Consider the following 26,772-nt stretch of genomic DNA (forward strand, 5'->3'; position numbering starts at 1 on the left):
GTATATTTCTTGGTAACAGAACGAACGATGGACTCGTTACCCCCCCCCCCCTTCCTTGACCGGTTCCGCCCTAAAATTCCCCACTGTAATGCAACCTTTTCTCAATTTACACTAATGAAAACTAATGAAAAATGTATATTTACTACATGCGTACACTGAAACCTTTTGGATGACATGAATTCAATATGCTCGGCGTATCATATTTGGCGAATTTTAGTCCAGTTTATAAAATGTGTTACGTAACAAATTTTTTATACCCCCCACCCCCTTCATAACAATTCGTAACGCACTTCCCATGACCCCCCCTCCCCCCTCTTGTGTTACGTAATTTATGGACGGCCCCCAAACAAAGTGTTCAAGTCAATTTAAACCAGAGTTTATTAATTATAAATGTGTCAAAACTTAAAATTGGTCAATTATCTAAGTAAGCACACATTAATAAACAAGGGGTTGTTTTAAATACAAAAAATTGACGCATTTTTTGAAGAAAATAAATTTTACTTGAATAAGTATACGAATATTCTTTTTCTACATGAATTTAGAGACGTTCAAGCAGGCAAGAAGTGTTCATTTAATTCGTAAAATTACTAAAAAATTAGGAAAGTTATTTTTTTATAAAATGTACCCGTTTATCTACATTTTTTCATGAATTATGAAAAAAAACAATAATTTCATTCAGGACAAGTGAGTGAGACGTAGAAGAAAAACCGGGAGAATATGCGTATTTATTTAATCAGCCGGTAGAATTTCATATTTCGTAAATTTTTCCTCTCCTGGTTTATAATTTTTAAATTATAAATATTTAACAGTTTTGAATTAGGTTGAACAATTATCATTGGTCGTAGTACATTTTCGTTAGTTAGAATTAATTACCAATTTTGAAATTCACTTCAATCCCTGTCTAAAAAAAGGTGAACCAAGATCTGTTCGTAGTTCGTGGTTTACGGATAAAAATTAATAAGGTCTGGCTTGGAATTGATTTTCATTATTTGTTTTGTTCTTGCAATGAATTACTGTCAATATTATGGCTTAACATTGAATACTTGTTTTCTATTCACTATTAAACAATCTCTGAGAATTTGTAATTAATAGCTTGTTATAATTGGTGGACAGAATGCAGACCGAGGTTGATCAAGCGGCCACACAATTGGAGAATTTTGACCTTGTCGATGACATCGATGTTGACGTGGCGACGAAGGCTTTGCTCAATCCGCTGGTATTTAATTAACTACTTCAAAATTTATCCAACGTTGAATAGTTTGTCCATTTAATTGATTCAACTTATAATTTTCCATATTGGAAATCAACTTCAGACACAATTTGTTATTCCAGATCCTGCACAAGGTCTTGCGCTCCTTGGACGTCCCTACTTTAAAGTCCGTTCGGCTCGTGTGCACCCTTTGGGCCGACGTGGGCGCCACTTATCTCGGGAAGAAGGGTTGCCTCGCAATTGTGTCATGTAGGGATGTGTCAACGCCAGTATCCATAAAATGTGAACAGCAGTTGATTTTATCCAATCATGACCTGGCCAAAAGCATACGATTAATATACAACAGATACTGTGACTGCATCGTTATTTGCACATGTTCTTATTTGACCTGTCTACCCTCCAACCTGGTCCGAATTTTGCCCGAGATATCTGACAAGTTGGAAACATTCGAATTCTGCGGTGTCATGGCGTTTGGACCCCTACAAGAACTTTGGAGTACTTACGATTTCCCAAACCTGACTCACATCTATATCGACGCCGAGGGAGATGAGTTCGATAAAATGGCAACGCCATCGAAAATGCCTCAATTTCTACTCCTCCCAAATCTCAAAGTATTTACATTGCATATGTCGCCCAACTGTAGCAATGATCTGCCGAGGGCCATGATGTCCATCATGTGCCAAAACCTGGTCAACTTGGCCCCCAACTTGGAAGAAGTCGACCTTACCGCAGGTTTCTACTTGGATTTGGCGATATGCGAAAAACTGAAAAAGTTAAGATTCCATTATTATCCTTGGGGTTTTGAAATCGACATCTCTAAGGTTGAGAAAATGCTGGAAAGTTGTCGAAATTCTGTGGAAAATTTGTCCTTGGAATATCTTGGCTGGAGTTATGATTACCCGGTCGAGGTACATAAAATCCGTACATAAAATTTGTTTTTAATTTTATCCAAGTCTAACAAATTATCACCTTTATTTTTAGCTGAATTTCCACTTCCCCAATCTCACCCACCTCGGACTTCTTGCTGCCGACGTGTATTTCATCAAGAACTCGCTGAACATCACCAATCTCCCAAAATTGACACGTTTATCCATAGAGACCAACAGCACTGAATTCCACGATGACGTTGATCTTGACTCCGTGCGTGACATTTCTGCACTGCTTGAGGGCTACCATTCGCGCCACGGTGGGATAACATCGCTCGATATTCGTTGCGCCCATCATCCCCAATTTAACAACGTGGATGAACAGGCTCCCCGCATACTGGTGTATCTCTTCCCAGCCGTGAAGGAATTGAAATTAAACTTGAGGGTTGAATTCCAAAGCGATTACGACCAATATTTTTTGTCGCTGGTGGAAACGATGCGATCGTTCAACGATTGGGAGTTGACCTGTGGGCAGGTTCAGTTTGACATTGCGACGTCTTATCGGACTCCTGCAACAATTTATGACCATGAATTTGGTTCCTTACTGGTCATTGCGGTATTGGGAGGAGTGACGGGATGGAGAGGTTATAATTCCACACAATTTAATAATGATGATTAATATAATGTGATAATGATGATTAAAAATTAAATGTGTAGGTTTGTCGAATACGTCACTTCAATTTACTGGACATCGGCGTGACCGGCATCGTCACGCAGAGTTTAGACTGTTGGACGAGATGCGAGATGCCCTTCTGTCATGCAGGGCGGCTCGAAGCGTGACTATTGCTGGATTTCTGGTACGATTTTGTAAACTTGGGGTTGAAAAGGTGTAAAAGTATGTACATAAGTTTTTATTTTACTAATTTGCACAGATGGATCAGGAGACGAAGGACAATTTTCAGACGTTTATTCGGGAGAATAATTTGCCAATTAGTGTCAGGGATTAAATAATGCTGCAAGTATGTATTAAGCGGGTAGATTACTTGAATTGTAAAAATATCGTCACTTCTTTATCAGTCCACTTTTGTTTGTTCATTTATTGCGTTAAAATATGTCCTAAACATTACTAAAATGTGGAATTTAATTAGCCGTGTATTACGTAAAGTTTTTTCCATGTTTTAATTAATAATTCACGTTTTTTGTGTATTTAATATTTTATGCAAGAAAGAACTTCTTTGTGCCTTTGCTTACTTATTAATAAGCTTATGTCATCCTACGATTTTTAAAAATATGTGTCACTGTCACGACGTTTATTTATTCGCATCAGAATCAATATAAAATTCTTTGTTAACTCAAACACTTCTATTTTGTCAAGCTATTAAGTTTAGTTATATTGTTTGTTAATCAAAAAACATACAAAGTTATTTACCAAGCCTATAAAAATTTCAGATGTTGCAAATTATTTCGCACTCTTTCAAACAACAAGTCAATTTAAACCAGAGTTTATTAATTATAAATGTGTCGAAACTTAAAATTTGTCAATTATCTAAGTAAGCACAAATTAATAGACAATGTATTCTTTAAAGTATGAAAATGTGACGTATATTTTTTTTGACAAATAAATTGTACTTGAATAAATATACGATTATTTTTCCTCACTAATTTAGAGACGTTCGCCGACAGCAAATTGGTTTAGTGGAACCCACCCTGGCTCCTAGAAAAAATTAATAAAGTCGTTTCTCACTTATAAAAAATCTAGTTCGTAGATAATTAATTAATTACCTCTTGGTAATCGTCATCGATGTTGAAGGGACTCACGCCGATATCGCGTGAGGTCACTTCAGTCTCCTCCTCTTTCACCATGATGGTCCTAAAGTCGAGACGGTCGAGACCTTCGAGAGCGTCGCGATTGTTCGGATCCAGTCTGTTTATTAAATAAAAAAAACAATGGTGTGAAATGGATTCAGAAGTAATACTAACAAGGGAACCACTTCTACTGTCCTATCTCGATTTCCTTCTGAATAGCCTTAATCGACAGATAATTTAATGAAACAAAAACTTTGTCATAGAACATGCGGTGCAAAATCGCGTTTTCGCGAAATATTTGGCTAGAGCTGCACCAAAACCTGCCATTTTCCTAATGTTTTTAGCATAGCCACCAGCCTTTCGAACGATGAAATGAACTTAATGGAATATTGAAAAATTATATACGTACATGTCCGCGTAATTTCAGCCCGATCACGAATATTCAAAAAGTGATGCAAGCTTTTGCCAATTTTTTGCAAATTGCGAAAATCGGAAAAATTTCGCAAATTGAATTCTTCGTTCCTTTAAATTCAACAAAATTTACAAGTTTAACTAATGTAAAATACGATTTTCTTATTGCAAAAAATTTGCAAAAATTGAAGTTCGCAATTTTTCAATTTTTCATTGTCATTTTATAAAAACTAAACAAGTATCATTTACATACATATGTACGAATCAAGGAGCAGCTAATTTGTAGAACAACTAAAAAATCACGACATAAATTGCAATTTTATTGCAATTTGCAAAAATAAATATTGCAAATAATTTCGAAAAATGAGTAAAAATAGACTAGAATTAGTTATTTTAACTAATTTTCATGAAAAATTGCGAATTTCAATATTTGCAAATTTTTGCAAATTTTTTGCAATAACAAAAGGTATTTTATATTAGTCAAACTTTGCAACTTATGTTGAATTTAAAGGAACGAAAAATTCAAATTTGCGAAATTTTTCCGATTTTCGCGATTTGCAAAAAATTGGCAAAAGCTTGCATCACTTTTTGTATATTCGTGATCGTGCTGAAATTACGCGGACATGTACATATATAATTTTTCAATATTCCATAAAGTTCATTTCATCGTTCGAAAGGCTGGTGGCTATGTTAAAAGCATTGGGAAAATGGCAGGTTTTGGTGAAGCTCTCGCCAAATATTTCGCGAAAACGCGATTTTGCACCGCATGTTCTATGACAAAGTTTTAGTTTCACTAAATTATCTGTCGATTATGGCTATTCCGAAGGAAATCGAGATGGGACAGTAGAAGTGGTTCCCTTGTAAGATTGAAAAAGGGTTAATTTTGGACTTACAATGCGATGGTGTGAAGTGTAACCTTCCGATTTGGCTTAAATTTTAAAATTAGGTGGTCCAAGCCAATACAACTAACGTTTCTTCAGGCAGTTTGTGCGATGGTGAGAGTTACTCAAAATATTTGAGGTCAAAGTTCAAAAAACGGCCGACTTTTTTCAGGCGGAGTGAGAAAACTCCACTTCCAGTCTCTTCCCTTCGCTTTGATTTTCACTCCGAAAAATAATTCATTTCAACAATTTTAAATTTAATTTTTTTTGTAGAAAAATATTAATTATTCATTGTACATGTGACCATATGATTATTTTCATAAAAGTCCACAAAACAATACGATAAACTGCACCAGCTGAATTTGATGAATGTGGGATTGCCACAATTCAGGTCGCAACTAATATTTTTTTTCTCTAAAACAAACGTCGTTTACATTTTTAAACTCGGGCTTTTCGTCATCACCCCATAATCCGCTCGAGTACCAACAATATCGAATCATTGGAACAAACACAGGAGCACTTAAAATACAAATTAATTGGAATAACCAACGCGTTCGAAATGGAAAGCAAGTTACGTTTTTCCATGTTTATTTGCCGTTGGCGAATTTATAAATTAACTTTATGTAAATTTGTACTAGAAATAAGTAAAAATCGCACTTATTTAATTATGAATTAAATTATGTAGAATGCGTATTAATTGCTTTTTAAGCTGTAGTTAATAATTTTTATTTTTTATTATTTTGCATCAAAGCCTGTGCTTGTGCATGAAGGCGTATGCGTGAGCGAGACACCTGCAAATCAAAGCGAGGGGAAGAGACTGGAAGTGGAGTTTTCTCACTCCGCCTGAAAAAAGTCGGCCGTTTTTTGAACTTTGACCTCAAATATTTTGAGTAACTCTCACCATCGCACAAACTGCCTGAAGAAACGTTAGTTGTATTGGCTTGGACCACCTAATTTTAAAATTTAAGCCAAATCGGAGGGTTACACTTCACACCATCGCATTGTGAGATACGTAAAATGATAAGGATTACGACAAAGATAAAGGACTCAAAGAAATGATCTGCAGGTAAAACTACCGCGTAAAATATACCTGACTAAACCAAATGTTTCCACATTTTTAGGACTTTTTTAGGACCAATTTTTGAAAATTTCCACACAGTTAAAACTTAGGATTAGTTCCTTATTAATTTTTACATCTGTAATGACCAACTTACCTTAAAGTGATTGCGTAATGGTCAGCAGCCTCGTCGTTGGAACGCATTTTGCTTAAAAGGTGAGCCATTCTGAGATGAAATCGCACCCGGGTCGGTCCACCGTCCGCGTATTCTTGCAGTTTCTGAACCGCGACATCGTAGTGGCCCTCCTGCCAGGAAAAATTAAATAATTGTGTTAAAATTTAACTGGACCTATTTCAAATTTTAAAGATGGCTTTGTTTTACCTCTTCCAAAATCTGGGTCAGAGTGAGCACCGCGGGCCAATGGCGCTTATTCAATTGGAGCGCTTTATCCAGACAAGATTTGGCTTTGGAGAAATTCAGCGGCTCTTTACTCAACGGTTGGGCACACATCTGTAGGAATAATAAAATTGTCATAATTTGTAAAACTGGAAAATCAACCTTCATCTTCACCGTAATTTTAAAAACAGTGCAAATTTCATGACCTAATTAAAGGACGCAAGGCTTGCAAAATTTACTTTGTATTCAATAGTGAGTCTTTCTGAATGAAGATGTTCCTTCACATTCGTTAAACTTCATTTTATAAAATTCCAGACTTTCTTGACTCTTTCTCAAAATTTTGTGATATCTGAATCGCCACGAAGTAGATATTGTGGACAATTTTTTAGCCTAAAATGTCCCGGTTTAAGTCACCCTAAAATTTTTAGGTCCCTTCATTTGACTTCATTTCTTACTGCACCCCATGTATTCAACATAGCGTGAAAAATTCATTCATTCCCAATCATTCATCTGAAATGACTTTTAATCTTTCACTCATTTCCATTCAAATGACAAGAAACTCATTGTCGTTCGTCATCATTCACTATCATAATCAGTCAAATGAATGAAAGTGAACAGGAATGAAATGAAAATGTATCTCCTTTGAAGTTCCCTTGTTTTATGGTCTATTTAACACTTTTCTTTATCAATCTTTACTTTACACGGCTACAAGTTTTGGTGTTAAATATTATGCCATACCGTCAACACGCGTGGCGTCTGTCCTAATTTTTTCATAGCACCGTTTGCCACCGTGGAGGCATCTCGATACCGCTGGAGCTCCAAGTAACACCTCACAAGACCGTTGTGTGGTTCAAAGCGGTTGCCACAAAGTTGGCTCGCCTCTCTAAAACATTCCAGAGCCTCTTGGGCTTTCTTATTTCCCAGGAGGAGATAACCCTTGCAGACGAGGGCTTCATATGACTTGGTCCCCGTGCAAGTTAGCGCCTAAACATGTCAAAATATTGAATGTCATGCACTAGCGGAACTATAAATTTGGGGCCGGTAGGCACAGGTTCGCTGGGGGCCCCTGTCCCTGACAGATTTGACGAGACTTTTGAAAATAGAAAAATTTTGTGGTTTTTTGGCAACCATAAATTTGATTCAATGCAAGGTAATTGTGTGCTATCTGGTTAAACGACAAGGGCTTAATTAAAATATCGTTTCAACAATATCACGATTTCAACAATTGAATATAGAACTGGCAGATTACACCCACAATGAGAAGATTCAAGCGGTCTCGCTCCAATTTTGACGAAACCTTGCTAGTTAGGGAACCCTGGGTAAATAATTAAACACGTGTTTCAGGATTTTTCATAGTGCTCAATTTACGGAATCAATGAGCGAGAATTTCCGTTTTTATCCCGAATTATTTCTCGGGAGGGACAAAAATACAGATTCTCGCTTACAGAGTTCATCATAATTAAGTGGACATGAATCGTTTTTTTTCCGGTTTTAAATTTTCTCGCACACTGAAACTAGCGTTCTTTAGCCTTTTCATAAAGGCGGGTGTTTTCTGAATTTTTAATACATTTTCAATCAAAATTAGGATTTCTCATAACGTTATAAATTTTGCTGTTTTGATGCTATTTTAAACGCGAAAGAACATAAAAATGATTCCATAAAACTTCCACGATGCTTCCAAGAACTCAAAATTACTTCCATAAAAGTGTAGAAATAGTTTTCTAAAAACTTTTAAAGTAACAAACAATCAATTTTGAAAAATTTTTGGTAAGTACCGATTTAACATAAATTAATTTAATTCTGCGCAAAAACGTTTTTCCATTTTTGAAATCGGATAAAAATTAGAAAATTTACAATATTTTGGAAATTCATTATTTTTGATGACAATTTTTTCAAAATTCCGCCACGGGAAAACATGGTGAAAATACGTTGAGGAAAATGGAAAAATACGGCGTATTTCCTTGTGTGAACAATTTCAAATTTGTCTGGTCAAAATCGAAAAAACACTTCATGTTAGGTTACACGAAAAAACCATGCATTTTAAGTTTAAGCAAAATCATGATGGATTACATAAGCGAGAATCTGTATTTTTCTCGCGAGGGAGAAAAATATCATGGCAAACATGGAAATTTCACGCATAGATTCTGTCATAATTTCGTTTAAACTGAGCACTATGAAAAATTCTTAAGCATGTGTTTAATTATTTATCTAAGGTTATCTAATTATCATTGTTTCTTCAAAATCGGAGCGAGGCCCCTGGCGTCATTGCATTGAGTTTCAGGTTTTGCAATTTCTTTACGACTAATTGAGTTAAATGACCAAAGTAAATTTATCATTTTTAAACCAGCTATAATCAACGCCAGGATCATCCTGATATGTGTCATTTCCTCGTCGTATCGGGTTGAATTTGCTACATTTAAAATATTTAAAACTATTGATAAAGTTCGGAGATGCGCGCAAAGCCTGTAGAAAAATAATTAGCTAATTTCATAGTAGTGAACCCCATCTCAGCATTTTTAAACTGAAAATTATAAAATAAAATTTGGCAGAATTTCTTCACATAATTTGAACTAGTTAAGATTTTTTTAATGATCTTCTGCAACGCTTGCCCCTAGCTTCGTTACTGCTTGACACGTAAAAAATTTTAAAAAATTCGGGGCAGCAGCTGGGCCCCCACGGAGTGGGGGCCCCTAGGCAATGCCTACCCTGCCTACCCCTAGTTTCGCTAGTGATGTCATGCTATTCATTCTTTAGCTAGTTGTATTTTCAAAACTCACCCTCTCCGCAAAACTGAGTCCCTTCTGTGTCGGTTCCATTAGCAGTGAATAGTAGCCAAGCGCTGTTATATTCATGTTTGAAAATTAGTAATAATTTACCAACCACAGTTATCACAAATCAAGATAACCATACCGATCCAAGCTTCGGGACGATTTTCGTTATAGTTCACGTCTGATAAACGGTTCGCTAAACTTTGCAATGTGAGTAGTTTCTTCTTCGACCATAGAAGAAAAGCCAGCAGGTCCATGCCGTACATGTTGCCGGGTTCTAGGCGATGGCACTGGGAAGAAGCAATAAGTACTCACAATGTAACCTTTTTCACGCTGATTGTCTAACGAGTTATATTAAAAAATTAAGCCAAAAATTGGGAATAACGTGAAGCTTAACTTTCCATTGAATGACTCCTTTTAAGAAAAATATTGGGGGTAAAGTACCCACGAGCGCCTTGGTTATGGAGGGAAAGGGACAGAAAATTTACTAAAAAATTAAACTTTGCTGCCAATATTTTTCTTAAAAGGGGCCATTCAACGGAATGATAAGTGCCTCGTGACCCCTAATTTTTGGCTTGATTCGTTGGTATAACTCGTTGGACAATCCCGGTGTAGTTTGAATTAATTAAGTTTGTTTATTATCAAGTACCAGTAACAATGGTCCGATCGCCTCCTCATAATTCCCTTCCAGCGTATACGCCAAGGATAAGGTGTGAAGCATGTAGCGGTTATGTTTCAGGGGAGTGTGGTCCGTCAGGGTATTCAGGGTTTGCAGCGCGCTCGGATAATCGCGCAAAAACAGCTGTTGCAGAGCTCGAATCCAGTTGTGGAACCTGGATGGAAATTGGCAGATACATATGTTTCAAATTAAAAATTTCTGTCATTAATTATAATCTGTAATTTTCGTATCGCGACAAAATTATGGGAAATTTAATCCATCCAACGGAATATTTCTTGAAATGCTGCAAACTTTACTCACCACTCAGAATATGGCATCTTGTTCAACTTGTGATTGAAAAATACTTGTAAATCGGTATCCCCAAGCCCCAAAGAGATTAATGATTCGATAGCTTCCATAGAAGTGGGACATTCCTAAATTATATTGGTAATATAAAGATAAATGAATTTCGTATGAATTTTGAATGAAAATGAATTAAGGATTCCTTCATTTCATTTATGAAATGAAAGGATTTTTCACTCATTTCATCTTTTCACCCTATACTTAATACATGAGGCGAAGTAAGAAATGAAGTCCGATGAAGTAAAATGAAATTAATTTGAACGAAACTAATTGAATGTGAATGAAAATCTTCAGTCAGCAGAAAGCAGGATGACTGACTTTTGAATGAAGTTTGAACAGGAACACATGCTTAAAAAATATCAATTTCGCCAATATTCCTTCTCACCTTGAGTACTTCTTTGAAAGCCGTGATGGCGGCGCGCTCCATCCCATTTTGCTTGTACAACTTGCCTAACGCCATATTCGTCCGGACCGCGCGCCCCTTTGCTGGGATACTTTGGAGCATGTTGAGCGCTTCTTCTGGCTTTTTACACTGCATCAGACAAAGGTACAGCTTGTACTTGATGTCTGCAAATAAATATAACAAAAACATGGCATAAATCATCACGAGACTTTTGCGAAAACATCATAAAAGTAAGATTCACAGAAAAATTTGCAAGTTTCCTTCAAGAATTTCGCAAATTCTCCCACCCTGACAACAATAATCAAATCAACGAACCATTGTTGTCTTCTGGGACGCACTCCTTCGACGTTGACCCTTTCGACAAGGACTTGCCAAGTTGGAGGGCCTTCCGATAAAAGGATTCCGCCTGGACGTAGTCATGCGTGAAATAGGCGGAATCACCGCACATGATCAGGATCGTGACCTGCTGCGCCTCGCTGACATGTTCGGGATACCGTTCTCCCAAATTCAAGGCCACACTTCCCTACAAATTTAAGTACGACATTAATTAAAACAAACAAAAAACAAATATGCCCCCGACCGACTCACAAATGAAAGAACGCTGGAGTAAAGCTGTTCCTTAAACATGACCGTGATCTGATCCAAATAAAACGTTTTCGACGATTTTAGGAACGCTGGAGTCACCATGGAAAAAGAATAATTAGTCTTCCTAAAATTATTACGATGATAATTATAATTTTAAGAAACTCTCACCCATCATTATTCCAGAAAGATTCCGACTTATCAGATTACTTTAGACTGCAAATTTGTCACTTTTTCTATCCCCAATCCCCCTGGTTAAAGATAATGTCAAAATAACTTATAAAATTTTAAGTAGTTGTCCAAAATAATTAAAACGTAAAATTTGCAACGTCAAATGGAGAGTGTTGAGAGAAAAATGTCAACCAGCGCGGTCCGCGAGCAGAATGACGGGCAGGAGAGAACTTGGATGAAATTTTATGTTTTTTCATGAAAAATAAAAATTTTCATAATTTCTATCAAAAATTGTTTTTATGATGTGGTTTCATTTCATCGTGATCAGTATGGATTAAATGAGTATCGTGGCTACATTATTTTAAAAACGAGTCTAGTTTTAGATTATATTTCCAATTCATTAACTTATTAACTAGCTTATCTATCTCACATCCTGAGTCAGTTGAGGACAGTTGAGGTATGTAGATAAGCAAAATATGCAGACTGTCCACCTCACTTCATCTCAAACTTGCCTTTCGTTCTGTTCAACTTTGTGTATCCGGCTTAGGATTAGTGAAAGGCATTATTTAATGGATTACTTATTTACTGGATGATGAATGAATGATATCTAATTCCACTAAGACTTGTCCAATTCTCAAGAATTTTATTTTTCAGTCTGTTCAGTTCATTCTTCCTCTCAAATTCTTTTACCTTAATTTTTTTGGGGACAAAATTTCCCCTAAAATCTACCAAGTTTTACTATAAATTTACTAAAACCGAGTCGGATTTTTACCTCAAGTTCAAAATTTGGGACACAATTTATCCCTAAATTTACAATTTAGTCTTGTCAATTGAATCTATAGAGCTTTTTTCCTTGCCTAGATATATTCTTATTAATAAGCTTATCTCTCATCCTGGGTCAGTTCAGGTATGTCAGTCTGGTTCAAGTGCCGGGGGATTGGAACTTAGTACCTGGGAAACGTCACCCAAAAGTTCCGATCCCCTGGACATTTTAGTTATGCAAGTTACAGGGAAACGTAACCCACTTGTCGCAGGATTTAGCGGGCTTCGATTCCCCGGTACCCTCTTACGCAAAAGTTACGATTCCCCGGAACCCAACATTTTTCTTTAATTTTTCATAAATTGGATATATTTCCAAGAAAAAATTTTATTGTCTCAAATTAACCTCCCACCAATGAAGAACATTGGATAAAAAAATTAGAATTTTTTATAGTGGCGTTTTTCCTAAAATCGCAAATATCTGACAAATTTGAGGAGCGGCAAGTCCAAAAAGGTACGGGGAATCGTCACCCAACAATTATTTTCAAGGAAAAATACAATTATTTTACTGTTATTGTTACAATTATTACGTTATAATTGTGTCACAATTATCTTTCTCTCAAAATAATTGTATTTTTCCTTGAAAATAATTGTTGGGTGACGATTCCCCGTACCTTTTTGGACTTGCCGCTCCTCAAATTTGTCAGATATTTGCGATTTTAGGAAAAACGCCACTATAAAAAATTCTAATTTTTTTATCCAATGTTCTTCATTGGTGGGAGGTTAATTTGAGACAATAAAATTTTTTCTTGGAAATATATCCAATTTATGAAAAATTAAAGAAAAATGTTGGGTACCGGGGAATCGAAGCCCGCTAAATCCTGCGACAAGTGGGTTCCGTTTCCCTGTAACCTACATAACTAAAATGTCCAGGGGATCGGAACTTTTGGGTGACGTTTCCCAGGTACTAAGTTCCAATCCCCCGGCACTTGAACCAGACTGTATGTAAATAGATATGCAAATTATGCAGACTGTCCTCCTCACGATATCTCAACCTTCCCTTTCATTCTGTTCACCTTTGTGTTATGGATCCGGCTGAGGATGAGCGAGAGGCATTATGATAAGTACTTACCTATGATTGACTAAATATGTCGATGCGACGAACGAATGATATGTAAAAATTCCACTCTAACTTGTCAAATTCTTAAAAATTTCAAGATTTCGGACAGAATTTCTAAAAAAAATCGCCCAAACTTGCCTATTTTACCCACACGGAGTCGAATTCTTACCTCAAGTTCAAAATTTGGGACACAACTTCTCCCCAAATTTACAATTGTATAAATTCTATACCAAGTTTTTTCTCGCTTGTATCCTTATCAAACTTATTAACAGACTTATTTATCTCTTATCCTTCCAGTCAGTTCAGGTATGTAGACATGCAAATTAGGCAGACTGTCCTCCTCCGCACGTTATCTCGATCTTGCCTTTCATTCTCTTCGCCTTTGTGTCATGCATCCGGCTGAGAATGAGTGAGAGTCTCTCTCATTGTGAGACGCATTATGAATGATATGTGCATATCTATCTATTTACTTATTATTGACTAGATGATAATAAACGATATCTAAAAATTCCATTAAAATTTGTCCAATTCTTAAAGATTTTATTTTCTTTCAGTTCAGTTCATTCTTCCTGGCGAGTTCTCAAATTCTTCCCTGAACTTACCTTTGGGACACAATTTCTCCTAAAATCGTCCAAATTAAGTTATCACCACCGAGTCGAATTCTTACCTCAAGTTTAAAATTTTGGACATAATTTTTCGAAAAAGTTTTCCATCTTTGTTTTTATAAATTTACAAAAGTGTGATCATGTCCCTCAACGGCGCAATTTCCGTCCTCCAAGACTTTAACTACATGGCGGAACTGTTAATAAATCTATGGGTAGTTTTCTTCCTTTGGGTTGCCTTCTTGACCTTCATGTACTTCAAAGTGGTTCGAGTCCTGGTCCGATATGGTTTTTGTTTCGGGCCGGATGTGAATCCTGCCGGGGTGGGGGAGCACGTGGCGCCCGCGTGGGTCCGAGTCTACCTCCCCTCGCCCACCGACCAACCCAATTTCGGCAGGGACATGGCCATCGTCCGGGACAAGTTTGGCATCAAGTGGAGAAACGACTTTGACCGGTTGCAAGAGACGGGAATCTTGTCGGAAACGACGACGCCGGGGTCGGAGGATGAGAGGTAAATTATGCATATTTATTTAAAGATAAGATGAGAGGGTGGGGTAGATTTTTTGGAGATTTTAGGCATTTTTAAGGGGGTTTTCAAACTTTTCGTATTTTCATGATCTTATTAGCCGGACCACGTAAGAGCAGGACAGCGAGCAGACAAATGTGCAGTAGAAACCGCTTACCTCCCGTAAGAAATACATGGGAAGCCGATGGCGGTGGTGCACCACTGGCCTCCCATGTCTTTCTTACGGACGGTTAATATATAGAAAATATTAATTTTTGCATGCGAAAAGATAAGACGAGGTGGATTACATATTTTACATTTTAGTTCTCAAAATAATTTTGCTGAATTTTCATGACTTTAGAAAATACCAATTTATGCGAAAAGATGAGGTGGATGGATTTTTGTGGATTATGTTTTTTTTAATTTTGGGGATTTTTCAAATTTTTCGTATGCATTTTCATCACCCTACTTTCAAAGAGGAATTTTGTTAGGTTTTTCATCGACTTTTAAAGTGAAATTAATTTATGTACAGAGCTGAACCAGCCCAACCGTTTCACAAACGCAGTTTCCATTATTTAGCGAAAGGCAGAGTGAGACTCGGATTCTGGTGGACCACCACCGCTGACTGTCGTTGCCAGTGCCGTATGGTGGTCCGTCTCACTTCTCACTCTCTTCAAATTGTTTACCGGGATTATGAACCAACTCGTGTTGAGATGCTTTTCATCTCTTACACGAGTTGGTTCAGTTGATAAATCGTTGAGCTTAAGTTTTAAATTTGGGGCGAATTGGACAAACTAAATTTGCTTATCTTAAAAACTGATAAGCGCAGTGATAAGCCCGATAGCGTTTATTTTCGAGTGGATACTACCATTATATATTCAGATAAGCTTAAGTTTTAAATTTGGGGAGATTTGGACAAACTAAATTTGCTTATCTTAAAAACTGATAAGCGCAGTGATAAGCCCGATAGCGTTTATTTTCGAATGCATATCATCATTATAAATTCAGAAAAGCTTAAGTTTTAAGTTTGGGGCGATTTGGATAAACTAAATTTGCTTATCTGAAAAATTGATAACTTCGTTGATAAGCCTCATAGCGTTAATTTTCGAATGCATATCATCATTATAAATTCAGAAAAGCTTAAGTTTTAAATTTGGGGCGATTTGAGGCTGTTTTAATAGCTTCTATGTAATTACCTTTATGTATATCATAAATACCTATACATTGTTACGGCTCCTGCCGTATAAGCCCCTCCCTCAGAAACTTTGACCCCAAAAAAGTCATGGTAGCGGTCATTTCGCAGCGGACAACAAAAGCGGAAAATGTGGCACTTCTGACGAAGAAAAATCTGGCATCAGGTTGTCAGCCGCGAAATGACCGCTAAGGTCACTTTTTTAACGATTTATATGTAGGTCGAAAAACCGCCAATTTTCGAATTTTGAAAGTCTTGATGCATCAAAATGTTCATATTCATGAGGGAAGTCAAATGTCAAATGCAAGTTGGTATCTACTTCCGAGTGTACATTGACCTTCTCATTTTTCCCAATTTTCTTCCCCAATTTTTGAAGGGGGTGTGGTTGAATATAATTCAAAAACAGCTATGCTATATTAATCCCCCCACCCAAAACTGAATTTGTAATTTTTTATGTGCAATTTGGTGAAATCGATGCGAAAAAGACTTGCACTTTTGGCTCATTTTGTACCTACATATTTATTATTTATTATTTATTATAAAATACTACCGATTTTTTTTCAAAAATGTACCCTTATTTTATTTTTTATAGGAGGATTTTTGCCCAAACAAATCCTTCAGCTAGCGACATTCCTCAATCCGCTTACAGTGGCGCGACCCTCCTGAAACTTCCGGACTGTCCGCCGTGGTCATTCCCATCCAGACTCGATATTGATAAGCGATGGCCTGCTTATCACCACACCTACGACATGACCCTCCCCCCGACCGTCAGACAGCAACTCTTCGCTCCGCCAAGCTCCATGCGAAACAGGAGCAGCTATCTCATCCACCGAATCAACGTGACGGGCGGACTGAGGAGACCACCCCGACCGCCCCCACCACCCCCCAAACTGTCGTGGGCTGCCTCCGCCTGGAAATGGGCTACCACGCCGAATAGGGGACTTGAAATTCAAGATAAAATGTTGGCGAAGCTAATTTCCTTGTGCGAATATATGCTTGATTTGCCGAACAAAATTTAGAATTTTTTCATAAGGGTCGATTTCCTACATATTTTTTTTTAAGTTTACTTACAAAATGTTCCAAAGTTGTGTACCTATTATTTCTATTTGTTTTATATTTATAAGCTGGTAAATTTTAGTCAAATAAGGTAAAGTTTACTGAATTAAAATGTTCCATAAATCAAAAATTTTAGGTATTATTTTCAATTTATTGTGTATTTATAAGTTGCTAAAATTTAGTCAAACTAGGTCAAAATTAACTAGGAAACATTTATCTTTAACGAACTACCTTAATTTATACGAATTTGGGATATAGTATTAAGTAAAAAAAAAAATAACAACGAAGGGTCAAAAATATCGTGAATTCAATGTTTTAGGTATTACTTAAATTTTGTAAATTAGTCAAACGAGGTCAAAATTAACTAGGAAACATTTATCTTTAACGAACTACCTTAATTTGTACGAATTTGGGATATATTATTAAGTAAAAAAAATAGTAACGAGGGGTCAAAAAGTTTTGTGAATTCAAAATTTTAACTATTACTTAAATTTTGTATATTAGTCAAACGAGGTCAAAATTAACTAGGAAACATTTAGTTTTAAGTAACATAACTAATTCGATATAACTTGTCATACATTTAGTAAAAAACAAATAAACTAATAAAGGGTCAAAAAGTAAATATTATGTAAATTGTCAAATATGTAAATTAATTAGGAACGTCTTCCCCTTCCGGATTCAAACAGCCATTCTCGGCCATGTAAAATGGACCCTTTTCCGCCTCAATTTTCTGCAATGTGGCTTCACGCTCCTCCAAATAAAGGTCTGATTCGTCGTTGCCAGTAATTTCCTAAAATAAGAAACAAAATTGGTTACGAAATTTGTATACATTTTCAGAATTTGAATAAATAAATAAACTCACTTTAATCTGTACTAAAAAGTCGCTCAAATGGTCCCTAAATCTGGTCACGTCCTGGTTAAGCGAGAACATGCCGAGCACCGTGACCTTGACCTGGTTGTCCGTCAAGTGGGGAAACTCACGCTTAAGGAGATCCATCACGTGGGTCTGCACCAACACCGCCACGCCGCCACTGACCCCTGTAGCAATTAAGTGATTCGCAATTAGCAAATAATTAACAAATGTAATTGCAGTTTTAAAAATGATGCTACCATTTTGAAAAGTAAATGCACTCTTATATATTTATATTGACGTAGAGTTCGATGTTCGATGTTATCGCCAAAATCAGCACATTTTTAAATTCTTTTTTCGGTTCTTGGAATTTATTTAATTCTGCCCTACAAATTTGAACAAGAAGTCATTTTCAATCTTTTTTTTAAATATGCACTCCAGATGTTGACCGTTCTTGAAGGAAGAGATCTCAAATTTTAGAAGCTTTCAGAAAAATTGGAATTCATTAAAACTGGCTAAAACATCACCGACATTCTATTAATCAACTTACTGACTGAGTCACAAAGTTGTCGCCTAAAATTTTCAAATAAATTATCAGTGTCAAGAAGTGATTAAAAATGTTTCGATTTTGACGATTCATCGAGTCCTACGTAAAGTAAACTATACTAAATCCAGAGCAAACTTTATCAAGTCAGCGTTACCCAGGATTTAGTTTAGTTTACTGAATTTTGAATGCATTTACTTTTCAAAAGGATAACATTATTTTTAAGTGGGTACGCATTTATTAATTTAATTTACCCTCAGCCCCTGGTAGCTGAACAAGTCCCATTTCCACGATGGAGAAGAGGTACGCCAAGATGGTGGCATGCATGGAGAGAGCGCCCACGTGGGAGGAGTCCGTCACGATGGATAGCACGTGCTCGAGAATATCGAGGAAATAGGTTTCATGAAAGGATCGGGAAATCTCTACGGGTTGAACGGATATCTTCTGCAGAAGGGTATACAAAATATCCAGTCCGATATCCGCCACGGCGCGCATGGTATGTTTTAGCGCCCAAATTATCGAGTCCAGGACCAGTTTGAATTGAGGAGGTGGGATGGTCAAGTAGGCTGAGAAACAGTGGGTCGTCACGGCCTAAAAATAGTGGAATAATGATTAAATTAGAACACATAAAAGCGAAGGATGTTTGAAAAATGTGGTTTTTAAAATTTTGGTAAAACCGGTTTCGATTTACTCTAAAAAACTGATGTTTAAAATTTTACCGAAGCCGAATTACAACATTTTGAAAAACCGATTTCCAACATTTTAGCCAAACCGGTTTTCGATTAGTAGAATTTACAATGCAACAAAGATTTGACCTTATTTTAAGCTAAGAAATATTTTACAACAAATCGTAAATCCGAAACAATTTTAGTTATTAAATAAAATCAAAACTTGGGTTTTACGATAATATTTAATGACATCCACAACCCCTCTAAATTTCAATACCTTAACCAATTCAAAAAATCCAACTCGATGTTCAGGAAACTCTTGAAAGTCTTTCGTAATCATGCCGAGCGTGCATTCGAACACGGCATCAAATATTTTGGGCACTTGGGGTGTTATCCTGGCCTCCAATTTATTGACAATTGTCGCCATGGTGGTCAGCACTTCCGGTTCGCGGGCCGATGGGACGGAGCAGATTTGATAGTCGAGCAGGACTGCGTTCAGCAAGGCGGGGATTAAGTGGTCGAGAACCATTTCTGGATTCTCAGAGCGCTTGATCCAGGTCGAAATTAATTTTAGACTTTCCTTCTTCACGACGCGCATCCCTTTAATGACCGGCTGCTTCGTGACGGACTCGCCGTACGTGCCGATGGCGGACGTGATGTTGTCTGACGTGACTTTGTAAACGTTCAGCATGTCGAGATAGATCCGACCGAGCTGGAAATTAGATAATATAAATGCAAATAATTATTTACTGATCTATTTGAGCAGAAATTATGAATTTATACCGATTACAATTTATTGAATAAAAGAAGAACAATTAATTAATTAATTAATGCAAATTTACAACTTTGCAAGCTCAGAGTGTCCAATTTATGGCGATAAAGATTGCGAATTTTACAAAGCTTACATACGTTTAAAAACTTGCGATGCTTATTCGATAATCAATTAAAATTAGAACGGCTTGCAAAATTTAAGCACATTTAAAAAGCACATTTAAAAATCTCAGTTCATGGAAATTATGCACCCAATAAAATTTACACAATTACAAAAAAATCACCGACAGCTAAATTTACCTGTCCCACATAAACATGTCCCAAAGACTTGGCCGCTCGTACATTCGTCTTTAAAATACACGCCAATTGATGCACGCAATCGATCTCTTTGAGGACCTCCACATTCCGAGCGGCCTGACTCATAATGGCATCCCAAGCCTGGAACCCCACAATTCAAATTATATGATCCAAATCCTCATTTACTATTTACATACCTCAATTATAAATCTATTAATTAGTTAATTACCCTATTCGGCAACGTCATCAACCTCTCGATCAAATTATCTCGCAGTAAGTTATCCTCCTCTACCGCGATCATGTAGCCAACGGCTTCATAAAATGTTTGCACCTGCCCCGGCGTCAGGTCGGAAATTATGGTCGGCAATCTTGTCAAAATCTCCTCGATGAAGGGATGATTCCCTCCGTTTTGAACAGTGAACCGTGAACATTGAACAGTCACGAAGAGGTGTGAACAATGCTGACCTGTATAATTAATTAATTATACATTCAATCAAGCAATTCACGCCTAACATCGTAAAACCGTAAATTTTGCAAAATTTTACAAAAATTCCTACGGAAAATTAGCTTATAATTTTTTGTAAATTTGCTCAGATCGCGGGCGTCTTTTTATTTTGTAAAAGTAACAAACTATTGAGGAAGGAATATGTTTTCCAAAAATCCAATCTACATTTTTGTTTAGTTAAAAATTTAGAATCCTTTGTAAAAGCTTGTCAAATTATTATAAAGGTTGACGCATTTTACAAGTTACTAATGACTGCGTGAATTTCCTAAGTATTTATCACTTAAACTTATTCAGTTTTGAAAACCTGTCTCAAAAATGTTCTTTTTTGAAATTTCTTTCCAAAGAAATTTCTCCCTCTGTTTTTTTTTCTTTACAAAAATTTGCAAGCTAATTTTTCTTGGAAATATTTGCAAAATTTTGGAATAGTTTACCAGTTTTCGGATTGTACAAGTAACCAATGACTGCGTTAATTTCCTCATTAATTACTTACACGTTAAATTAATAATTAATTATTCAGAACAATTACCAATCTTCACTAAAGTATCGCACGCCATGTCTTGTACTCCTTCCTGGGTCAGGTGCATATTGTCGAAGAGGAGTCTGACGAAAATTTTCAGAAATTCTGGATGTGCCCGGAGGAACTGGGGGTATTGGGCGACCAGGTACATGAAGGATATTTTAAACGTGATCACCCCCTTTTCGTCATTTTCCTTCTTTTTCTGGGATGACAACACGAACAAATCTTCCATCACGGTCAGGATAAAGGGCAACTCGTCATCGTCACCCATGGCGCCGGAAATGGAGCCGATTGCCCAGCAGAGCTGGAAATACAGTAATAAAATTAGTTAAGTTAATGCTAGTTAATTTTGTTATTAAATAAACTTCAGCAACAGATTTAACGAAATAAGGGAAGCTAATTGCTGAAAATTTGGCGTTTACACTTCAATTGCCACGAAATGCAAAATTTTGACCTCGCGCTGTGACCTTTTGACCTACGAGACCAGTTAACTAACGTAGTCCGTCTTAACTTTAAAATTAGATATCAATATCTAAAAACAGAGCTCAAAAAGTCGAGATTTATCATCTTTAGCGACGGACAAATCGATCGCATTAAATTATTCACTGCCTACCGCTACTTAATTACTCACCGTGTTCAAATTTTGACAGCTCCACTCGCTCCCATCCACCTGATTCTTTAGTCTTTCCTTCATAATCTTAACCGTGCTCTGGCAGTCCAAGTGGGTCAATGAGATCAGTGTTTCCTTCATAGTTCTGTACAAATTAATAGAATCCGTGTCCCGCATGAATTCACGGACCACTTCTCCATTCTCGTTTTCCACGACGAGGATTTCTTCCGGTTTCACCATCCGGGTGATCAGAACGAATCGCACCATGGAGAGGAGTGGGCCGTAGAAGAGGTTCCGGTTGGAGTGAGAGTAGAAGAAGATTTCACTGCAAGATAAAAATTAGCGTCATAATTTTCAGTAAAATTATATATTTACGAGGTTTATGTACAAATTATGCAAAAATTATGAGACATAACTTTTTAATAAAAAGTTATCAACAGTTATAAAGGGTTATTTGCATATAAATCCTACCAACTTTATTAAAAAACACGTAATAAAATTGTCCTGAGAAATAACTTTTTTAACTGCAAATAAATAGGGGAAATTGTCTCCTAATTGTTCCTGAATTCATCTTAAATTTTCCAACTTTACAAAATTTGCAGTTAGGTATTAATAAAATCTCCACAAAAATATTGTCTTACCTCTGAAGGCTATAAGCTAGGTCGTTCCAATATTCTAGGCAAATCTTCAAAATTTCCACATCCTCCACCTCCGAAATAAGGGCGAGGTATTGTAACCCTTTGAAAAGCAGGTGTGGCACGTGTCGGGCCACGAGACTTTCATGTTTCCTCAGAAACGTGGATAAAAACATGGCCAGATTTTGGATGAACTGCTGTTCGTCGTCCCCACCGCGGGAGTAGGCATCGCGGAGGTCGATCGGAAGGGGGATCATCACCTCCAGCTGGGACAGGGTTTGGCTGAACAGCTGGAGGAATTTGGTGGGGTAGTATTTTGTAAAGGGCGTCGTGAGGGGGGCGATTTCCGTGAGACATTTCAAAGTCGCGTTGCGAAACGGGGGAACGGCGAGGAACTGAAAATTAATTATTTATTAGTTTTGGATAGTTACAAGGGGATTACGGATTAATTGATTAGTTAATTAACAAGGGAGTAGATTGACTAGTTAGTTAACAAAGACATTAATTGAGCAGATTCATTAATTAATTAACCAGTTGCCTCCCAAGCACATGAATGTCATGTGCTGCACAAAACGTCGCTAAGGGCCCAAGTACATCAAAGTCATGTAATTCTTGTACGGTAACCATGCGCCCAAGTACATCAATGTCGTGTGATTTCAAAAACAAAATCTATCGCCCGAGCACATCAAAGTCGTGTAATTCCAAAAACCTACAGTGCAGCTTTGCTTAGCCCGAGCCAGGGTGGGTACAACTAGAATTTGTTTACCAATCTTTACGCCAAAATTCAGCTTAATTGAGTGATTTTGCAAAATCAGTATGGGTCACCCCACCGGGTTCCTCTGGGTCAAAATTTTCAAAATTGTACATCATAAACTCCCATTATAAGCTGCTATCGACTTCCATACCAAATTTCAGCTTAATTGGACGATTTTGAAAAATCAGTTTGAGTGACCCCATAGGGTCCCTCCAGATAAAAATTTTCGCAAATTCACTTCATATCTTTTCATTAGAAGCCATTAGTTACATATTTACCAAATTTCAGCTTTCTACAACAATTTTGAAAATTTGATGCATAATAACCCCACCACCCATATGGCCCCCACCGGCCAACCACTTGACCGATTCGGCTCATCTTCGAACTTGATTTGTCTTTTGGGTAGATATAGATGTGGTAAAAATTTCAAGTCGATCGGTTGAGTTTGAAGAGAGTTATCGCGAAGACAGACGGACGGACGGACAGACAGACAGACATAACGGGTACATAAGCCCGGGCTAAAACACAATTTTCCGCCCGAGCACATCAAAGTCGTGTAAATTTTTTTAGCCCGAAAAAGGGCTTATGAGATCGTCATGTCCGTCATGTCCGTTTGTCTTTCGGTAACTTTCGAACGAGTTGGCCGATTTTAACCAAATTTGGTGCAGACATGTATATGCAACGACCGAGTTCGAAGATGGGGTTCGATGAGAAAAGATTTGGACCGGTGGGGTATTATGCACCTAAATTTCAAAATTGTGATAGAAAACTGAAATTTGGCATGGAGCGTGCTAATGGTTCCTAATGAAAGAATGTAACGTGAAATTGGAAAATTTGTCAACCGGAGGGACCCGAGATGGTGACCCATACCGATATTTCCAAATTATCCAATCCAGCTGAAATTTTGTATAAAGGCTCCTTATGGTCCCTAATGGAAGAATATGAAGTGAAATTGGTAAAATTTTCATAGTCCAGGATCCGTTGGGGTGACCCATACCGATTTTCAGAAATTGTCGTAACAAGCTAAAATTCGGCACAGTGATACGTAATGGCTTCTCATGAAATAATATAAAGTCAAATACGAACAAAAAGTAACCATAAATAAAAGTCACCCCAGCGAGGGTGACCCATACCGATTTTTATGAGTTTATATATTCAGGTGAAATTTGGTATGTAGTTGAAAAATAAGTTAGGGTTAGAATTCAGCAGGGTTGAATTTCGAAATTTCTGGTCATACTAATTGGAAGTAGTTAGGGAGAAGGAACAGGATTTTTAGAATTAGAAGTATGTAATACTAAGAACATATGCTCGTTACTGTAAGAATTAGTGCAAAATAGTAGCACAATTTTATAGAAAATTCTGACAAGCATGAGTTTGCTAATCAATCCTGGTTCGGGCAAACAGATAGTTTTTAATTTCCGTAAATAATCTCTATAAAGCTGGAGTTTTTTGGGGGCTAGTATATTACGATAAAGTATTTATTATCAATAGCAAATATTTGACCTAAACTTTTCTCAAACTTATAAACATGTGCAGATAGTGAAGAAGTCAAGCGTTCTCTGGGCCAGTGTAGTGTTTTATTGTGAAATAAACCTACAGTGCAGACTCCATATAGCCCGAGTCACCCACTCCGATGACCACATCGGTCAACCACTTGACCGATTTCGCCCATCTTCGAACTCGTTTCCTAACTTTGTCCAATATGCATATGGTAAAAATTTCAAGTCAATCGGTTCAGCCTTTTTGGCTCTATCGTGCCGGACAGACAGACAGACAGACGGACGGACATGATGGTTCCATAAGCCCTGACTCGGGCTAAAAATTGCTTTGGTAAATAAGCAATGATAAGTAAAATAATTTGTATATGTCAAATTATCAGTATCAACTCTGCATTAATTTGGGCGCTAGCGTACGTGTCAGCATTGCATATCCTGGGCCGCATTGGAAATGATTGTCCAAGAAAAATGGTACCAGGATCGCGAAATTCGAAGTGTTATATTGGGGGCTTAGCAACTATCTTATGCCTTTTAATGTGGCAGGCAACTGGTTAATGAACGAGGAGATTAATCGATTAGTTAATTCGCAAGAAAATTAGCTGGTTTTATAAATTCAGTAGTTAAATAATGATAATTAATTAAAAAAGGGATTAATTGATTCCTTAATTAACGAGGGGATGAAAAGTAGTTTATTAAATGATACGGTTAATTAGTAAGTGAGCGGATAAATTACCTGATTAATTAATTATTAATGATGGGATTAATTAACTAATTAATTACCCACCTTCCCCGTCAGTACGTTGATTAACTCCGTTTCGAACACATACTCCAAAGGGATCCAGTTCAGAAATCTTAACAAGGTTTCCAACGTGGCCAAAATAAGGTGGGGACTGGTCGTGTTTTCCATGACGAATTGACAGAGGTTGAAAATTTCCGAGAATTCTGTGTGCATCGTCTCCTTCAGTTTGTCCACCTTCACCTGAACCATTTGACCCGATGAGAAGTCAAACACTTCTTCGGAGAGGAGTTTCAAAATCGTCATGTTATTTTGACACATAGATTCGTTGGTTTTCGAGGCACCGACAATATCGGGAATGAAGGTAGACCAGTTCTTGGGCCATTCACGCTTCAGTATCTGGACAAAGTTAATCAGCAATTAATTAACTTATTAGTAAAATTGAAACACTGCCTCCAGAATTCAGACTGATTTGGACATTTGTCAAAATCAGCGTTAATTTAAATTAATCAGGAATTAATTACGTGTATAATTATTAATCAGTTTACAAATTTGTGAATAAAACTTTGCTTCCAGGATTTTGATTGTTAAATTATGCAAGTAATTAATAGACAAATTGGCAAGAAATTAATTATTTAGCGAAATTTAGTGCAATTTTGGAGACAAAATGACAAACTGCATAAATTATTCCTCCGTAATTTTCCCAACTAACCAAATATTAGCCTAATTAAGTAATTAATTGCTTCCTTACCTGAACTAATATCACATTTAGCTTGTTAATATACACCTTCTCATCGCCTTGCAGCGCGCCCGGCGCCGAACTCGTCTTGATGATGAGGGCGACGATAAACTTCTTAATTCCGTCGCACTGCGCCCTCGGGAGCGCCTTCCACCTCTTTTTGATAACCTGCTCCAGGATCTGCAGTCCAAAATACTTTGTCTCCTTGTGATTTGAAAATTCTAAAATAGCGTCGACGCGAGTCCAGGATTCGGCGTGATTTGTTAACATTGATAATATTTCTTGGGCTAGTTTTTGCTAGAATAAAACACAAAATACAATTAATTAATTAAAGTGTTATTTAACTAATTAACGACTGATTAAATTAATTGACTCACCTGTTCCCCCGTCTCCTTGTACACGACGGATACGACCCGGTCTAACAAATCAATGTCGAAACGTGTCGAAAAATCGAGCAATCTCGCCCCCGCGTCGGAAGGGATGCTCATCTTGGGGGTGGAGTCAATTAGAGAATTTGCAATTTGTAAATTTGCGAAATTTTGTGCAAAAATATTACGTTCCTCATCAGAGTAAAAACTGACTGCAAATCACACATGCTGCGTAGTGAGTGAATTTGTTAAAATGAATGAAACGTATTTTTGTGTAAAAAGTGAGTTCGTGTCTTGACGTGAATCGACCGGACGAATCTTGTTTCGGGGTAGGCAGGGAAAGATTGTGAGACTTTTGTGAAGGTGAGACATGAATTTTTGGGGTATTTGAGATTATGAGACGAAAGTTGTGAATTTGTGTAAATAACCTTCAGTAATTAATGTAATTTCCCTATAATTATGGAAATATAGTAGA

General features: G+C 37.0%; 4 protein-coding genes across 8 annotated transcripts; 2 read left to right on the forward strand and 2 right to left on the reverse strand.

The window, feature by feature from the left end:
* Positions 1-699: 699 nt before the first annotated feature.
* LOC110855628 lies at positions 700-3,716 on the forward strand. The gene is made up of 6 exons (XM_022104037.2): positions 700-962; positions 1,114-1,216; positions 1,333-2,118; positions 2,192-2,720; positions 2,794-2,933; positions 3,009-3,716. Exons 2-6 carry the CDS (start codon positions 1,115-1,117, stop codon positions 3,081-3,083), a joined length of 1,632 nt encoding a protein of 543 aa, XP_021959729.1. The 5' UTR covers positions 700-962; position 1,114; the 3' UTR covers positions 3,084-3,716.
* Positions 3,442-13,710, reverse strand: LOC110855607 (anaphase-promoting complex subunit 7). Of its 3 annotated transcripts, XM_035856268.1 has the most exons (14): positions 13,465-13,710; positions 11,574-11,653; positions 11,409-11,494; positions 11,136-11,343; positions 10,803-10,984; positions 10,376-10,488; positions 10,046-10,229; positions 9,539-9,686; positions 9,406-9,467; positions 7,367-7,612; positions 6,614-6,742; positions 6,389-6,537; positions 3,859-4,000; positions 3,442-3,790 (listed from the first exon to the last, which is right to left on the reverse strand). In XM_035856268.1, exons 2-14 carry the CDS (start codon positions 11,578-11,580, stop codon positions 3,740-3,742), a joined length of 1,707 nt encoding a protein of 568 aa, XP_035712161.1. In that variant the 5' UTR covers positions 11,581-11,653; positions 13,465-13,710; the 3' UTR covers positions 3,442-3,739. The 3 variants fall into 3 exon arrangements, with proteins under 3 accessions (XP_035712161.1, XP_021959709.2, XP_035712162.1); XM_022104017.2 differs by lacking the exon at positions 13,465-13,710 and having other exon boundaries at positions 11,574-12,120; XM_035856269.1 differs by lacking the exons at positions 7,367-7,612; positions 13,465-13,710 and having other exon boundaries at positions 11,574-12,124.
* On the forward strand, positions 12,232-17,425 carry LOC118437322. Of its 2 annotated transcripts, XM_035856271.1 has the most exons (3): positions 12,232-12,480; positions 14,007-14,565; positions 16,344-17,425. In XM_035856271.1, the coding sequence occupies exons 2-3, from the start codon at positions 14,198-14,200 to the stop codon at positions 16,768-16,770; spliced, it is 795 nt and encodes a 264-aa protein (XP_035712164.1). In that variant the 5' UTR covers positions 12,232-12,480; positions 14,007-14,197; the 3' UTR covers positions 16,771-17,425. The 2 variants fall into 2 exon arrangements, with proteins under 2 accessions (XP_035712164.1, XP_035712165.1); XM_035856272.1 differs by lacking the exon at positions 12,232-12,480 and having other exon boundaries at positions 13,985-14,565.
* Positions 17,425-26,556, reverse strand: LOC110855547 (exportin-1). 2 transcript variants are annotated; one of them, XM_022103952.2, is made up of 12 exons: positions 26,307-26,553; positions 25,942-26,226; positions 25,239-25,589; positions 22,211-22,599; positions 21,591-21,894; positions 20,969-21,263; positions 20,167-20,402; positions 19,941-20,078; positions 19,147-19,581; positions 18,456-18,792; positions 17,670-17,845; positions 17,425-17,597 (listed from the first exon to the last, which is right to left on the reverse strand). In XM_022103952.2, exons 1-12 carry the CDS (start codon positions 26,415-26,417, stop codon positions 17,457-17,459), a joined length of 3,198 nt encoding a protein of 1,065 aa, XP_021959644.1. In that variant the 5' UTR covers positions 26,418-26,553; the 3' UTR covers positions 17,425-17,456. The 2 variants fall into 2 exon arrangements, with proteins under 2 accessions (XP_021959644.1, XP_035712160.1); XM_035856267.1 differs by lacking the exons at positions 17,425-17,597; positions 17,670-17,845 and adding exons at positions 17,953-18,140; positions 18,208-18,230 and having other exon boundaries at positions 26,307-26,556.
* Between the last annotated feature and the right edge of the window lie 216 nt (positions 26,557-26,772).

Source organism: Folsomia candida, unplaced genomic scaffold (genome assembly GCF_002217175.1).
Source record: "Folsomia candida strain VU population unplaced genomic scaffold, ASM221717v1 Fcan01_Sc013, whole genome shotgun sequence".
NCBI classification, from domain to species: Eukaryota; Metazoa; Arthropoda; class Collembola; order Entomobryomorpha; family Isotomidae; genus Folsomia; species Folsomia candida.